The sequence below is a fragment of the Podarcis filfolensis genome (genome assembly GCF_964270895.1).
Source record: "Podarcis filfolensis genome assembly, chromosome: 2".
Taxonomy (NCBI): domain Eukaryota; kingdom Metazoa; phylum Chordata; class Lepidosauria; order Squamata; family Lacertidae; genus Podarcis; species Podarcis filfolensis.
Genome location: NC_139605.1, coordinates 112,828,947 through 112,845,341, shown reverse-complemented (window position 1 = coordinate 112,845,341; position 16,395 = coordinate 112,828,947). Strand labels below are relative to the sequence as shown.

The 16,395-nt window shown below is 45.5% G+C and overlaps 1 protein-coding gene across 9 annotated transcripts in view; it reads left to right on the top strand.

The window, feature by feature from the left end:
• The window catches only part of COL2A1 (collagen type II alpha 1 chain), a 100,197-nt gene extending 86,025 nt beyond the window's left edge, over positions 1-14,172 (top strand). For all 9 annotated transcript variants that reach the window (XM_083599170.1, XM_083599174.1, XM_083599172.1 and 6 more), the window contains 11 exons: positions 237-344; positions 1,749-1,802; positions 2,953-3,060; positions 4,182-4,235; positions 5,236-5,343; positions 6,137-6,190; positions 6,768-6,875; positions 8,601-8,889; positions 10,127-10,314; positions 11,077-11,319; positions 12,615-14,172. In XM_083599170.1, the coding sequence (XP_083455296.1) occupies positions 237-344; positions 1,749-1,802; positions 2,953-3,060; positions 4,182-4,235; positions 5,236-5,343; positions 6,137-6,190; positions 6,768-6,875; positions 8,601-8,889; positions 10,127-10,314; positions 11,077-11,319; positions 12,615-12,761 (1,461 nt within the window). In that variant the 3' untranslated portion in view covers positions 12,762-14,172. The remainder of the gene's footprint in view (positions 1-236; positions 345-1,748; positions 1,803-2,952; positions 3,061-4,181; positions 4,236-5,235; positions 5,344-6,136; positions 6,191-6,767; positions 6,876-8,600; positions 8,890-10,126; positions 10,315-11,076; positions 11,320-12,614) is intronic.
• The last annotated feature ends 2,223 nt before the right edge of the window (positions 14,173-16,395 follow it).

Sequence of the window (16,395 nt, the reverse complement as noted above, 5' to 3'; positions counted from 1 at the left end):
TGGTTCACCAGAAACGGCTTAGTTATGCTGGCCACTTGACCCAGAAGCTGTACTCTGGCTCCCTCGGCCAATAAAGCGAGATGAGCGCCGCAACCCCAGAGTCGGCCACGACTGGACCCAATGGTCAGGGGTTCCTTTACCTTTAGGTGACAGTCAAAATACTGCCAGGTCTAATCTGAGCAAAGTACCTGTTCTTTACCTGAGCTGATATTTTCTTCCCACCCTCCTCTTTTCAGGGTGAGCCTGGTAAACAAGGAGCTCCCGGGGGCCCTGGAGACAGAGGTCCACCTGGCCCAGTTGGTCCACCAGGCCTGACTGGTCCCTCTGGCGAACCTGGACGTGAGGTGAGCGTACTCAACTTGTTCTATGTGTGGCCTGGGGAAAAGAGTAACATATCCTATTTTAAAACTGCATTCCTACAGCAAAACATGTCAAGGTCCAGAGGATGAGGGGCGGGGTGGGGGGATGAAAACTTTCTTTCAATGCCCCAGATTGGAACAAACTTTTAAAAATGAAACACCCTGATGATATTTTAAATCAGCCTTCTCCCAACCTGTTGCTCTGCAGATGTTGTTGGACTCCAACTCCCGTCAGCTGGCATAGTGAATGGCCAGGGGTGATCGGAACTGTAGTCTAGCAAGGAAGCGCTGGGTTAGAGAAGGTTGATGTGATAGCATTTCCAATACGGTATTTGTAGCACTTCCCATTACAGTGATTGTTGGTTTTGATTTATGCTGCAGCAGCCTCAATTTAGCGATGCATTTCCAGGAATATTCTAAAGAGCACATGCACCCTTCTTAAACCCTGATCCTAAACATAATTCCTTCTTGGCCTTTAGAGGGAATTACTTCCTTTTGATTAAAATCATAGCCATTAATGTAGTTAGAAGTTATCGACTGCCTTGTAAGGGATACAGTCTACATTTTTCTTACATGTGGACCCCTTTTGCTTTTAAGGTTTGTAAGGGATGGCTATATTTAGCAGCAGCCCATTGGGGGGGTCAGGGAGGGTGCAATTAAATAAGCTTTAGATTACCCCCACTCTCTTTTCCAAGTAGCCTTCCAAAAACTTTGTTGATCAGGAATCTAAAGCTACAATCCATGTTGTCATTTTCCTCCACTTAACACCCCACCGCTCCCTGTGTTTCTAAAGTGGCGGCATTCGCCAGAAAAGTTACCAGCCGTTCAAGGAACTGATTGCTTCCAGCCTATAGTGGGCTGGGCTTTTCTGCAAGTGGGATTCCACTGGGTAGAGGTGACGGGCAATTAATTGTAACTGTAACTTGGGGTGCAGTTTATAAGCAGTATTTAAAAGAGGTGAATTTGGGGGGTGCTGAAAGGTGGTTCCTCGGCAATTCAAGAAAGCAGTTCTTCTTCCAGTTCTGGGTTACCGTCTCCTCGCCTTTACCAGCCAGTGGCGCCTGGGCTTGACTCGAGGGTTGGTTTTGCAAGAGGAGCTGCAAAGGAGCTCTTGCTTGGACTAGGATCTGCTAAACCGGATGCCCAAGTTTGCTGGGAGCAAGGTGTCAGTTTCCTGCAAAAGTAGGTTCCAAGAAGGGACAGTCTCCAAAGTCCCTTGATTGCAATGAGTGTATATTGGCAAAGGCTGCTTGTCAAGCTGAGGTTGTGAATCGGGAATGATTTTAGGAAATGCAACTCACTGGGGCGGTTGGCTATGCCTTCTCAGAAAGACACACAGCGCCACTTCCTTGGCTCCTAAGGATAAACACCTATCATTTTTATTCTCAGGGCAATCCTGGCTCAGATGGTCCCCCAGGTAGAGATGGTTCCCCTGGCGTGAAGGTGAGTGTCCCATCACAAAGGAGCATTGACCACTGCTGTATTTAAATATGATTTGCTCAAGGAACATGTGTCGCTCGAGTCCAAAATATAATGCCATGTGGGTATAATCCTAGGGCATAATCCAGGTGGGAGCAGCTCACCTGCTTAATCTTTCTGTCCACGTTCTTAGCCCTTACCTTCCTTGTTCTTAGCCCCACAGTTTTCTCATGCATCTCTTCCACCTCTTTCCCTGAAATCTGAGTAACGCAGCAACGTTTTGTGGAATAAGCCATTAACATTACCCTTACTTACACAATTTATTCCAGCAACATAATATGCATTTTGGGTTTTTTTGTCCCCCCCCCCAATAATGTTTATTAGGTTTCTTACAAATATAACACATACTAAAAAACCAATAAAGAAAAAATAGAAAGAAAAAGAAAACAAATAAAGCAAATAACAACAAAAGATATAACAACAGTTACACAAATACAATACAAATTAATAATTGATTAAACTTCCAACCTCATAAAAATATTACTTGACTTCCTCCAGTCCCTCCCATCTGAATTTCCTTGTAACTAAATGTAGTAGTTTTCCAATATCATTATTCAAAAACAATATTCCAATTATAGTCAAGTTTCTTAACTTTTCTTAACCTTCTAAATCTCATTTAATAATTAAATCCTAATTTAATCCTAGGCCTAATTGATACTTTCAGGTAATTTCTAATTTTCAATGTTACAATATCTATTCAAATAGTTTTTAAATTTCTTCCAATCTTCTTGATATTCCTCTTTCTGGTCGCGGATTCTCCCAGTGAGGTCAGCTAGCTCCATGAAGTCCAACATCTTCATCTGCCATCATAATATGCATTTTGGGAGGCTGGAAGAAAGGCTGCTCTTACCCCCATGTCCTATGGCAGTGCCTTGTCTGTGCCTTGCTGTTCAACCAAAGGTTTTCCCACACCTCTTCACCAAAGTCTTCCAAGATCCTTCTCAGATTGCTCCTTCAGCCCCAGCACCTGCCATATCTTCTAAGAGCATGGAACCAGTCAGGGGGGGAAAGAGAAGGGAGGGAGAGGAAATGTCCCATCAGTGGGGTTGCCGTCCCTCACCACATGTCATATACATATTTGGTATTTAATGCATCTACTTCGTCCCCCTGACAGGGTGATCGTGGTGAGACTGGTGCTGTCGGTGGTCCTGGAGCTCCCGGCCCACCTGGTTCTCCTGGTCCTGTTGGTCCAACTGGTAAACAAGGAGATAGAGGTGAAGCGGTGAGTATCCAGTAAACATGCCCTAGGTGATGGCAAGTGGGAAGCCATTTAATTAAAATTGCGTTGGTTTGGTATTATAATAATTTGTGGGAAATGGGCTGTAATTTGGAAAATCAATAAAAATAATTGGCCGAAAAGAAAAAACACACCGTGCACTAGGTGGGTCCCCAGATGTTGTTGGACTACAATGTCCATAATCCCCAGCCAGAATGGGCAGTGTTCAGGGATGATGGGATATGTAGCCCAACAACATCTAAGGACCCAAGGCTGGGAACTGGTGCACCAGTTGCTATTAGCCATGATAGCTTGTGAACTTCCTGAAACATAAGGTTGGAACAGAATGCTAGGCTAGAGGGGAATGCTATAAGAGGTTGATTGAATTGCCCTGACTTGCAAGATGGTTTTCCCTTTCCTATGGCTTTGCTGAATCCTATCCTTCCAGACGTTTCCGTGCGCTGCTCTGGTTTCGCCAGAAGCTGCTTAGTCATGCTGGCCACATGACCCGGAAAAACTGCGGACAAACGTCGGCTCCCTCGGCCAGTAAAGGGAGATGAGCGCCGCAATCCCAGAGTCGTTCGCGACTGGACTTAACTGTCAGGGGTCCTTTACCTTTTTATCCTTCCAGAATATTTAGAATCTACAGGATTTCCCAGTTTGGGCCAAACTTAGAATCATAGATCATCTCCGGGATCTAGTCCAATCCCCTGAAATGCAGGAATACACAGCTATCCCGTATGCGGATTGAACCTGCAACCTTAGCATTACCGACACCGTACTCTAACCAACTGAGCTATCCAGCTACTTAGCTTGGGCCAAACAGCATGTTGTGCTCAGTCACACTTAGTCCTTCACCCTTTGAATGTAGTTTACAGTGCATAAGTAGAAGAACGAGGAAGGCACTTCTTAACCCTTTCCCCTCTAGTGGGACTTTCTGCTACAAATATCCATACCTCAGCTGCTGTGTGGTTTGGGTCAGGCCTTGAAGGAGAGCCCTGAGCACGACTGTGCCGTACTAGATTCAAATCCTGTTGGTCAACATGGAGAGCTGTGGCCTCTGGTCTCATCTTAGCAGGGAGAAGGTGCCCAGTCAGCTTATAACTTTTGTATTCATCTTTCTCCAGGGTGCTCAAGGTCCAATGGGTCCTGCTGGTCCTGCAGGGGCACGTGGCATGCCCGTGAGTATTTATTTCTCCTTTACCCACTTTCATTCTTCCTGGGCTCCCAATAGAGGCTGTTGCATTTACTGAGCACCCCGAGTCACTACATCCAAAAGCGGAAAGCTTCCTTCCAATTTGTGCTTTTGACACAATGAATGAGTGCTTGAAGTTCTCGATCTTAGAAAATGACCACCTGCCATTTGAACGAAAATGTTGTATTCATCTGACACAGCGGCAAACAGCACTAAGTACTCTGTGTGTGGTCATTCAGGAGCAGTTGCCTCTTACCTGTAGTAGTCACAAGAGTACTTTGCCCACCTTCCCTGAAAAGAGGATCCTAGCTACAGTACTGTGAAGATTTCCTCTGCTTTCTATAAAGGAAGCATAGTGATCCTAGCAATCGCAGCCCTAAGGAACAGGCAAAAGCCCTGGGGACTTCTGCTTTATTTACTGCCTCCACCAGAGAGCAACGGAGAACATCTTTCTCTGTATTAGTCAGTGCCACTTCCCGACGCACACACCCCTTCGAAGTGCCGAGTGTTATATGTCTGTTTCCGCATAAAGGTTCTAAGATCAACCAGTTCATCTGCACGGGCGTAATTCTTAATCCCATGGCGTAACTGCACTCTGCTTCAGCTCAAAGATGCTCATGGATTCAGAACCAGAAATTAACTGGTTTCCGCTAACTGGTCAGTTGCTGCCTCAAGGCTTGCACAAGACACCAGGCAAATGAGTTCTAGGCAGTCACAGGGAATGTGTCCCCCTCAGGCCCTCTGATGTCATAGAGGCCCTTGCCAGCATAGGACCATGAAGTCAAGTCACTTGCAGGAGAAACAGAGGCCCTTTGTGACATCAGAACATAGCAACCAGCAGGCTTGAGAGATGTTGGCCAAGTGTAGGGCTGCCAGGAGGGCAGTTGTGTTCAGATCTGCAGGCAGCATCGCCACCCCGTACTATGTTGCCAAACTTTGCGCATGACTCTCTTGCCCTGAATGCCGCTTGTGTTCTCTCCTCCTAGGGTCCACAGGGTCCTCGTGGCGACAAGGGTGAAGCTGGCGAGGCAGGAGAGAGAGGTCTGAAGGGTCACAGGGGATTCACTGGCCTGCAGGGTCTTCCTGGGCCTCCTGTAAGTTTTGGGCTCCGTAACTTTAGAATTCGATCCATGGTGTTCTGTTCTAGGCTTGTCATGGGCTCAGGGGGTTTTTTGGGTTTGAGCCTATCTGCTGCAGCAGGGATGTGAATCAACTTCTCCCTGCAGGGATGCCTGTCTGTCTAGTTAGTATTTGTTTATTTATTAACTTCCCTTTATTTATCCCTGGGTAGTTGGTTAAATGGGACGCGGGTGGCGCTGTGGGTTAAACCACAGAGCCTAGGACTTGCCGATCAGAAGGTCGGCGGTTCGAATCCCTGCCAAGGGGTCAGCTCCCATTGCTCAGTCCCTGCTCCTGCCAACCTGGCAGTTCAAAAGCACATCAAAGTGCCAGTAGATAAATAGGTACCGCTCTGGCGGGAAGGTAAATGGCGTTTCCGTGCACTGCTCTGGTTTGCCAGAAGCGGCTTAGTCCTGCTGGCCACATGACCCGGAAGCTGTACGCCGGCTCCCTCGGCCAGTAAAGCGAGATGAGCGCCGCAACCCCAGAGTCAGTCACGACTGGACCTAATGGTCAAGGGTCCCTTTACCTTTACTAGTTGGTTAAATGCAGCATACAGTTGAAGCTAAAACATCATTGGCACAGTACAGGTCTAGCAATTAAAGCAGCAAAGTAAAAACTTGAGGTAGAAAATAATTCTGGCATGGAACGTCCTTGAAGCCATTCTCTACAACTCTTAAACTCTTTAGGCCCTTCTGCAGAGGCTGTGACATGGCTGGTATGTAACTATGGCTTTGCTTTCCCCCGCCCCCTCACCTTTTTCCATAGGGTCCTTCTGGTGATCAAGGTGCATCAGGCCCCGCTGGTCCTTCTGGTCCCAGGGTAAGTCCAATCTCCCTGATAAGAAGAGCTCCTTTCCTTGGTGAAAGACCAGGGAGTGTTGTGGCTGGATGCTAGACTCTGCTGTGTACACTAACCTTATTCACTAAGTGTCTTGTGTGTTGCTCAGTTTTTTCAACTGGTAGAATGTGGAGTTGTTATATCCAGGCCCCAATTTCTGGATGCCAGCTGATTTGGGGAGAAATTAATGTATTTGGAGTAGAGAACTTTAAGAGGGAGAGGACTGATCTTCAGTATTTTTGTATTACAAAGAGATTTTAGTGATCAGAAATCTGGGGAATTCGTGCCTTTCTGTGTTGTGATATGGACATTTGTTTTGGCCTGGTGGGTTTTGAAATGTTGTCAGAGTGCATACATGGCTGATAACTGAAGAAGGTTCTTGGTCGATTATATGGTAAATGTCTTACGCAGTGTGGGATCTGGGGGACAGAGTCAGACACAATTCTACTGCACTGCAATACTATCACTTGCAGATTTTACTAAGTGGTTGTTTTAAGAAGCCCATCCCAGTGCACATGGGCAGCCTGGTGTTAACTCATGCACATTGTCTCTCTCCTAGGGTCCCCCAGGTCCAGTTGGCCCCTCTGGCAAAGATGGCTCTAATGGAATGCCTGGCCCCATTGGCCCTCCCGGTCCCCGTGGTCGTAGTGGAGAAACTGGCCAAGCTGTAAGTAACTGAAGGAATGGCATAAATGAAGTACAAGAAGCTGCACCCCCAGTGTTAGAAACTAAGATATGAAAGCTAGGAGCTAGATGTCACCTTAAAACCTAGGTTATGGGCGCAACAACGGAATGTCTCCGCGTGATTTTTTATAACAATAATTCAAAGCTGAAAATGAATGAACTGCAGCTAAAATATTATGTTCATTTTTCACATGGTCTAGTCCTTCCCCTGCCCACCTTCCTAATATTCTTAAAAGGGTCTCTTCTCCAGTCTTCAGAGAGTGGCTGGAAGTGGGGAGGCAGAAAAAGGTCCTCCTTTCCTTCCACTCCACAGTTTTAATCTGAAATCTTAGGGGCAGGACTGTGCCCAGAGCTCAGAAACTGCTAGTGCCAATGAAATTCCCTGTTGCAAAATGGACCTAGAACAAGGGAGTGCAAATTCTGTGCACCCTGTGTCTAGGCAGTCCCCTGCCCTTGTGCCCTTTACCCAGCTGCCCTTGTGCCCTTTAGCTCCGTGGAGCTTGCCTAGGTATTAATCAGTGGCTCAAACTGTTCTCCTTTTGAGGGTGGCCTACAGCCCTCTCTGCTACGGAAGGGCTGTGCTTTGTCTCCCTGTGGGAACTGCATGGGGTTCTATGAGCAGGATCTAATGTACAGCCCAGCACGTATAATTAAATATTTGAAATCAATGAGAATTATTATCAAATATATACCACTCTCCTTTAAAAACAACAGAGCCGTTTACAAAAAAACACCATAAAATAACATCTAAACTAGGGTTTCCCAAACTTGGGTCTCCGGCTGTTTTGGGACTTCAGTTCCCATCATCCCTGACCACTGGTCCTGCTAGCTATGGATGATGGGCGCTGTAGTCCAAAAACCGCTGGAGACCCAAGTTTGAGAAACACTGATCTAAACCTTAGAATCCATCTCCAAAACAGCAGCAAGTATGATGATGATGTTGTTGTTGTTTAGTCGTGTCCGACTCTTTGTGACCCCATGGACCAGAGAACGCCAGGCACTCCTGTCTTCCACTGCCTCCCGCAGCTTAGTCAAACTCATGTTCGTAGCTTTGAGAACACTGTCCAACCATCTCGTCCTCTGTCGTCCCCTTCTCCTTGTGCCCTCCATCTTTCCCAACATCAGGGTCTTTTCCAGGGAGTCTTCTCTTCTCTTCTCATGAGGTGGCCACAGTATTGGAGCCTCAGCTTCAGGATCTGTCCTTCCAGTGAGCACTCAGGGCTGATTTCCTTCAGAATGGATAGGTTTGATCTTCTTGCAGTCCATGGGACTCTCAAGAGTCTCCTCCAGCACCATAATTCAAAAGCATCAATTCTTTGGTGATCAGGCTTCTTTATGGTCCAGCTCTCCCTTCCATACATCACTATCGGGAAAACCATAGCTTTAACTATACGGCCCTTTGTCAGCAAGGTGATGTCTCTGCTGATGTCTCAGCAAGCATGATAGCTTCTGTTAGCAGCAGCAGATGTACTACAGAGCTGGAAAGCATGAAAAAGACTTCTGATTCAGCCCCTCTTGCCCAAGAGTGGGACCATCTGGAACTTAAACTGTAGGTCCTATCGGCTCAACTTAGTCCCATGTCAGTGATAGAAAATGGAACGTGAGGGCCCAGATGATGGGCTGCCTCCATCAATGCACCTACCATACAGCAGGGGGTTGATTTCATCCAACAGCAAGTATTTCAGGGCTGTCTCCTTTAACCCTGTAGGGTCCTCCTGGAAACCCCGGACCCCCTGGTCCTCCTGGCCCACCCGGACCTGGCATTGACATGTCCGCCTTTGCCGGCCTGGGTCAGACGGAGAAAGGCCCCGACCCCATGCGCTACATGCGATCCGACCAGGCTTCTAGCAACTTGAGGCAGCATGATGCCGAGGTCGATGCCACCCTGAAGTCGCTCAACAACCAGATCGAAAGCATCCGGAGCCCCGAGGGCAGTAGGAAGAACCCAGCTCGTACCTGCCGTGACCTAAAACTCTGCCACCCCGAATGGAAGAGCGGTGAGTGTATTGGGGCTTGCCACTGCCTGGGTTGTGGGCTCAGGAGCCTCACTTCCTATTCCGCAGCATAACAATCCCAGAGAGGTCTCTGCGTCTCACCATCCAGAATAAGGTTGCCAGATTTTTTTTAATGAATCCAGGGAAACTTTTCAACTTCCTACTAAATGGATGGATTTTGTTAGGGGACTGATTTGTAAATCCGGGGACTGTCCCCAGGAAATGGGGACACCTGGTAACCTTAACCCAGAGCATCTACAGGGACTGAGGCTACTGTTTCAGCACTTCTGATTCCTGCCACCAAAACACATGGGAAACATAGCCTCATCCACACAGCAGAAGGCATGAAAGTGGCCTGTACAATCTACACAGCTGTGGATACATTTCCTCTCCCTGTGGAAGCCACAGAGACACCCATCCACCCCTTCCCTTGGCATCAAATTCACAACCTTTTTTCTGACCCAAAGTCATTAACAAGAGTTTAAGCTCCTATCTAAATATTTAACGTGTTTAATTAAACACATCGGACCGTAGTAATTAAATTGGTTTGTGTGTGTGTGATATTCATGTTATTGTATCCTAATAAAGTAAACAAAGCTTTTAGATCATGTTTGTTGATCAGTGTTTCAGAATGAAAATTGCCTGAATAATGTTTTAACAACCTACCATTTGCAGAGGCTTTAAAGCTCAAAGAATCGCACTTCCAATCCTCCTATCTCATTATACATGACAAAGCCATTTTTCACCTTCTCACCCCTTGCTTTTTCCTGTAAGACCTATTGCAGTCGTTAAGAGTCGTCAACAGGCTCATCACAGCTATCTGCCAATCACCCATTCCCACCACCCTTCTGAGTAATACCCCTCCCCATCTTCTCACTATATAGAAGGATCTGGAACTTCTGTTTCAGTGTATCTGAAGAAGTGTGCATGCACACGAAAGCTCATACCAAGAACTAACTTAGTTGGTCTTTAAGGTGCTACTGGAAGGATTTTTTTTTGTTTGTTTTCTCCTATTTTAACACATAGTTAACTTTCCATTTGCAATCTGACACTAATAAATTCCATTCCCCTGTAGATATTATAATTGCTTAAGCTTCTGAATGTGCACATGGCACCTAAGGGATTGGGGGTGGGGGTCACTGCAGGAAGTCAGTGGCTAAGACCCAGCAGCACAGAACAGAGGTGTGATGAGAGAAAGAGGAAAAACACCGTACCAACTGCTTCTTTCTTAATTTTGCAGGCGACTATTGGATTGACCCCAACCAGGGTTGCACTCTGGATGCCATAAAGGTTTTCTGCAATATGGAGACGGGAGAGAGCTGTGTTTACCCCAAGCCTAGCAGCATTCCCAAGAAGAACTGGTGGACAAGCAAGAGCAAAGACAAGAAGCACATCTGGTTTGGAGAGACAATCAATGGAGGTTTCCACGTAAGTGGGTCAAGCTAGAATAAACGCTTTTGATATTTCATCCAAGGCATGCAAATCCAATGTGAACCCATGCAAGTAAACAGTTGCCGTTAGTGCAAGGCTTGGTGCTAGCATAACAGGATTACTTACACACACACACACACACACACACACACACACACACACACACACGTACTATGCCATTCTCTGAATCTGCTCTGGAAGGTTGCAGTGGGGAGAGAAACCCAGAACGGAGAGAATATTCTCCTTGCACTTATGGAATGTTCACCTTGCCACTTAATGTTCTGCTTGCCCATTAATTGTTACGCTGACCCTCTGTTTTTATACTTGCATCTCGCTATTCTTGTCTTTGAAATGTCTGTGTGAAGCTTATTCTCCAACTTTGGGAGAAATGAGAAGAAATCGAGCAACACTGAGTGTTGTAACCAGGCAGCAGAAAGGAAACAGGGAGACTAATTTTAGAGTTCGCAGCAATGAGATTTGGTGGTTACCACTAGCTTAGATTGCTTTTTAAAAGATTTAGACAAATCTGGGAATGATAAACCAACCATGACGGCTGATGTTCAGAGGCATCACCCTGATAGCAAACTCAGCCGGTGAGTGCAGACAGGACAGTAGCCAAAGTAGGGTCACTGTGAGACAGGAGGGAGGTATTGGCATGGCCAAGGGAAACTCACAATCTACAGATGTACCAGTTTTTGCTTTCTGTGGTCTTTCTAAGAAAGGTGTCTCTCAACCTCTGTCTTCTTGGTCCGTTTCCAGTTTAGCTATGGAGATGAGAACCTGGCTCCTAACACGGCCAACATCCAGATGACCTTCCTGCGCCTCTTGTCTACTGAAGGCTCTCAAAATATCACCTACCACTGCAAGAACAGCATTGCCTACATGGACGAGGCTTCCGGGAACCTTAAGAAAGCTCTGCTGATACAGGGATCCAACGACGTGGAGATCAGAGCCGAGGGCAATAGCAGGTTCACATATAGCGCTTTGCAGGATGGCTGCACGGTAAGTTTGCCACAGCAATATGACGTTGCTGGGTTAAAGGCACAGAACTATGGCAGCTGACAGTAGCAGCCAGCCAGGCTGGGCACTTGCCAAGGCCCAGTCTGACCATAATGAGAGGATCAGCAGAGAAAACTGTCAGGAATACTTCCATTTCACGTGAGAAACCAGCTAGATTGAAAAGTGCGGCCCTAGCCTGAGTGGGACCCACAAAATCCTTTGTTTGGCCCTACTGCCACTATTTGGGAGGGCACTGTAGGGTGAGAGCAGTGTTAAGAGACCCTGGAGCCAGCCCCACAGGGTTGCTTTTTTGCTTCACTAAATCCCACATCATTTGCTCATCTCGTTTCACAGAAGTGATCAAGGAGACAGTGATTCTCTCTCCCTGGTCCCACTCGAAATCAGCCATAGTGTGGCACTTCTCAAAGTAGACAGGATATGGGTGTTTTAAAATTAGACACACACAGAGGAGAAATGGCTGTAGTAAGAAAACCACCATTATGCTCAAAAGTCGTAGGAATCTCAAAACAGATTCAGAGGATCAATCTGCTTCCTTTAGTTGGTTGATGTGTATGCTGGCAGCCACAGTCTACTCATGCTGAAGCTGGCATTCTGCACCCCCATGCACAATTTCAGCTTCTGCTCATGGCACATGAAATCAGACATGACCCTTTTTAATGGCCACGAGCGTGTGGGTTGTTAGTAAAGGTAAAGGTACCCCTGACCGTTAGGTCCAGTCGCAGACGACTCTGGGGTTGCGCGCTCATCTCGCTTTACTGGCCGAGGGAGCCGGCGTACAGCTTCTGGGTCATGTGGCCACCATGACTAAGCCGCTTCTGGCAAACCAGAGCAGTGCACGGAAACGCCATTTACCTTCCCGCCGGAGCGGTACCTATTTATCTACTTGCGCTTTGACATGCTTTCGAACTGCTAGGTGGGCAGGAGCTGGAACCAAAGAACAGGAGCTCACCCCGTTACGGGGATTCGAACTACCGACCTTCTGATCGGCAAGCCCTAGGCTCTGTGGTTTAGACCATAGCGCCACCCGCGTCCCTGTGGGTTGTTAGTACTTTCTTCCAAAGTTGCATAGCAACCTGAGCAGGATAGAATGCAGATCTTAAGATTCCCCAGATAACGGCAGCACAGTAAAAGCTCTTGTGCTGTAGTATGTTTAGTACCTTGGTTAATCCTGCCCTGCTTTCCAGTAGTTTGATTTGTTCCAGCCAGCCACTCCCAGCTGGGGATCTTGTGGCACTTAAAATAATGCATTCTTTTGCGGGGGTTTTCTTCCATTCTAGAAACACACTGGTAAATGGGGGAAGACAATCATTGAATACCGTTCTCAGAAGACCTCGCGCCTGCCCATCATTGACATTGCACCTATGGACATTGGCGGAGCTGATCAAGAATTTGGTGTTGACATTGGCCCGGTGTGCTTCTTGTAAAGAAAAAAAAGTTTCGAAAATTAATATTTTTTTAAAAAACCAGTCCATTACCATACAGAACCAACCCAAGGAACCCAAGTGCTCCCCAAATCACCTTGTAGGACTTTCTGCACTGAAGAGTTGAACCAAACCTTCTTCCCTTCCCAAAATTCCATCCGTTCCCCACGCTTACATTTTGGACTCTTGTCAGTTTCCGAGGCAACCATCACTTGGGCAGACCATGAAAGCAAGCAAAGGAGAAAAAGGAAAAAAAGGAACAACAAATAATGGTATTATTTATTTATTGTCTTCCTGTAAGACCTTTCTTGGAAGCTAACTAGCATGCAGGAAGGGTCCTTCCCCTCCAAGGTGCTGATGCCCCAAAATAACAGGTTGTAGCCAATTCTTTCCCCCCCACCGATCCATCCAACCAACCCTGGGTGTGTATCACAAGCAAGATTACTGTGTATAATACTAAAAATGGTGCTATTATTATTGTAAAACAAGTCTGTATTTTTTAACATCAATTGATTATAAAAAACCTTTGTTGGAAAGTAGAAGTTGATCTGATTTTTGTTGTTTTTCTTACTATTTTTGCCTCTGTCCACCGTTCTGAATTCTACCAAGCCTCATCTACTCTCTCTACTCTCTCTTTACGAAATGAAGTCATAGGGTCAGCTCTCAAACGTCCCTGGTTTTTAAGCTACCTCACACTTAAGGAAACATTTGTCAGTATGATCTCATCACCAGCCACAAAAGAGATGAGGTGCAAGTTTGGGGACTACCACCCCTTCCCACAGAAACACATGGTGCTTAAGACCGCCTTCAACAACCTGGTGCCTTTCTTAACTACAGCTCTCAGACACCAGGTTAACACATTGCTACTCCCTTGCATAAGAGAGACTTGGCTGATGGCAGAACGCTCCTTTACCAATTCCTCTTCTTTTTGAGTAGACAAAACTATCTTTTGTTAGCCAACTTTGGCTGATTGTAAGCATAAGTACACTTTTGAGTTACACGGAGCTCTGTTGGCCTAATAAAGGATAGCTTCCTACCTATTTTATATTTCTGGGACCGACACGGCAGTTACAACCTTTTTGTAAAGTTGGTCCCACTTTTACATTCTCTCTCTCACCACCTCTTCTGCTTCGAGATGTCTACTTTCAGAGTTAGTAAATCAAGAGAAAGGAGGAGAGTTTTTCTGAAGTGCAAGGTAAAAACAAGAGCAGGTTGTTGTTCTCCTTTAAAAACTAAGGAATGTAAAATGGCTGAAACACAGTCAGGCCCACGACATCACACACCCCATATTCTATCCTGATCACCCCCATCACCATCAATACCAGTTGCTTTCTTTAATTTCTGCTCCCCCCACCCTTGCACTCAAGGTAGAATGCTTTTCCTATTCCAAATAAAGACATCTTTGTTGAAGTTGTTCCGTGTGTATTACTTTTCACCCTAAGAGGTAATCTTTATTAAACAATGTTTATCTTCCCTGGGGAAACATTTCCAAGAAAAGCAGAAAAGACACCAGAATTTCTTTTAAAAGGGGGGGATTTTAGTCTTTGTGTTTTTGAATCAAGATAATTCTTCTTACCTTACAAAGAGGTAAGAGCACAGTAACATTGGCGGCAGCTTTCCTTCACTCTGTCAATGGTAATATTCATTTCTCCAGATTTAAGCAGAAGCCCAATTGAAGCACTTTTAACTTCTGTTGATTTCAGTGAGAGATATTTAAGTTCAGATACAAAATCTCCTTCATACATACAACTCCTTTACTTTGAATGGATTGTGCCCTAACTTCATTTAAGGCTGCAATCCTAGTATACATGCTTACTTAGGAGTAAGGCATATTGAACTAAAAGGGGGCTTACTTCCTAGCAGATGTATAGGACAGCAGTGCAGTACATTATTATTAACTTGGCTAATTTTCCACCCTTCTTCCTGAAGGAGCCCAGGGCAGCAATTATTCATCGGGACAGAGTATACAAATAAGTAACTGCACAAGTGGAACTACTTCCTCTTGTGCAATTGGTCTTTCTCCCCACCGCCACCACTCCGTTGTCTTCTCTGCCATCACTAATCTGCCCCAGATGGATGGCTGAACCCCCAGAAGAGATTTATGGGGTGCACAGGAGGAAGGGAGGGGGAGTCCTGTTGTGCAAGCAGAAGCAGGTCCCTTCGCACAGAGAGCTGCTAGGTTGACTACAACCCTAGCTGGCTTGCAAGTTTTGAGTTGTAAATCCCCAAAATTGACAGCCACATTTTGTTCACTGATTTGTTTTAATTCATTCCAAGATTGTATTTTTTTAAAAAAGTTTTTATAACCTGCCCTGCAACCGCATGGTCAGGAAAAAAGCTCTGTAGCCACACAAAACTATGTTAGAAAGCATTATTAACTTAAAATGAAACCAAAAACACCAAGCCATCTTTTCTAAAAGTTTCTTGCTTGGTCACCCAGGTATTCTTCTTTACTTGTCGCAACCAACCAGGCAAGTAACTATGCATGAGCCTAATACACAGCTTTTTCTTTGCCTAAGATCAAAGCAGCTTACAAGAAAACCAGTAACATCAAAGGCCACAATATTTCAAGATAACCAGGAAAAGGTGGGCTTTTCCTTAAAGAGGGCACGTATGTAGATAAAAAGCTGGCTTATACTGAGGTAGCCAAGTATTGTATATACTCTGGGTGGTGAGCAACTGAGCCCACCCCAGCAGTGACTATAACACTCATCTCTGACCATTGGTCATGCTGGCAAGGACTGATGGGAGTTTGAGACTAAAATAGGCAAAAGGCCACAGACTCGCCATCATGAGTCTACACTGAGCAATGGCATAAGGCTTCCGAGTGATGGTGCAAGTTTTCTGAAAGAAAATTTTTAAAACCTTTGTGGTTTTCAACTTTAAACAATGCATTCTCCCACGACCTGTTTTTGAAAACTCACAGTCTTCAACCTTGGCTAAGCAATTTCCTTCAGAGATCAGCAGAATCACAGAATTAACTGTCCTTGCAACTTGGTTTATTTGTAAAGCGAATGAAAAACTTCAAAACATGTCTCTTGTGAAAACTACCTACCTCCCCCAGATCCAAAGATTTTAACAAAATTATTTTCAGTAAATATCTAAACATTCATTTACGAAGAAAAACAACGAAATTGGCAACAGGACGCATTCTGCCAGTTATCACCAGTTATTACCATTTCGTAGCTCCCAAAGTCTTTCTTCTAAAAAATATCATTATAATTTATGGAATAAGAGAACATTCCAGTTTAGGACACTGTGTACGCTCTGGTTACACAACTGTGTGTGAATAAGTCACCATTCACTTCAATGGCAGTAACAGCTGTGCAGGCACAAGGAGAAGTACATGATAGTGGAACAATCCCTCAACTGAAGTGAATGGCAAAGGGTACCATAGAAGGCAACAGGTTAATAAATGGGCAGTCCAGAGAAATACCTTTTGGGTCCCTGGCAACTCTGCTTTAAAAGCATCTAAGGGCCTTTGACTGTGATACTGGAGAACTCATCAGTCAGACTCGATGTGCACCAGCAGTATGAATAGGTAACTGGCAGCTCCTTCTAATTTCTTTTTAAAAAGACAATCAGGAGGACTATCTGAAATACTGCCATACGTTGCCATAACTTGCTCTTCTCTAGA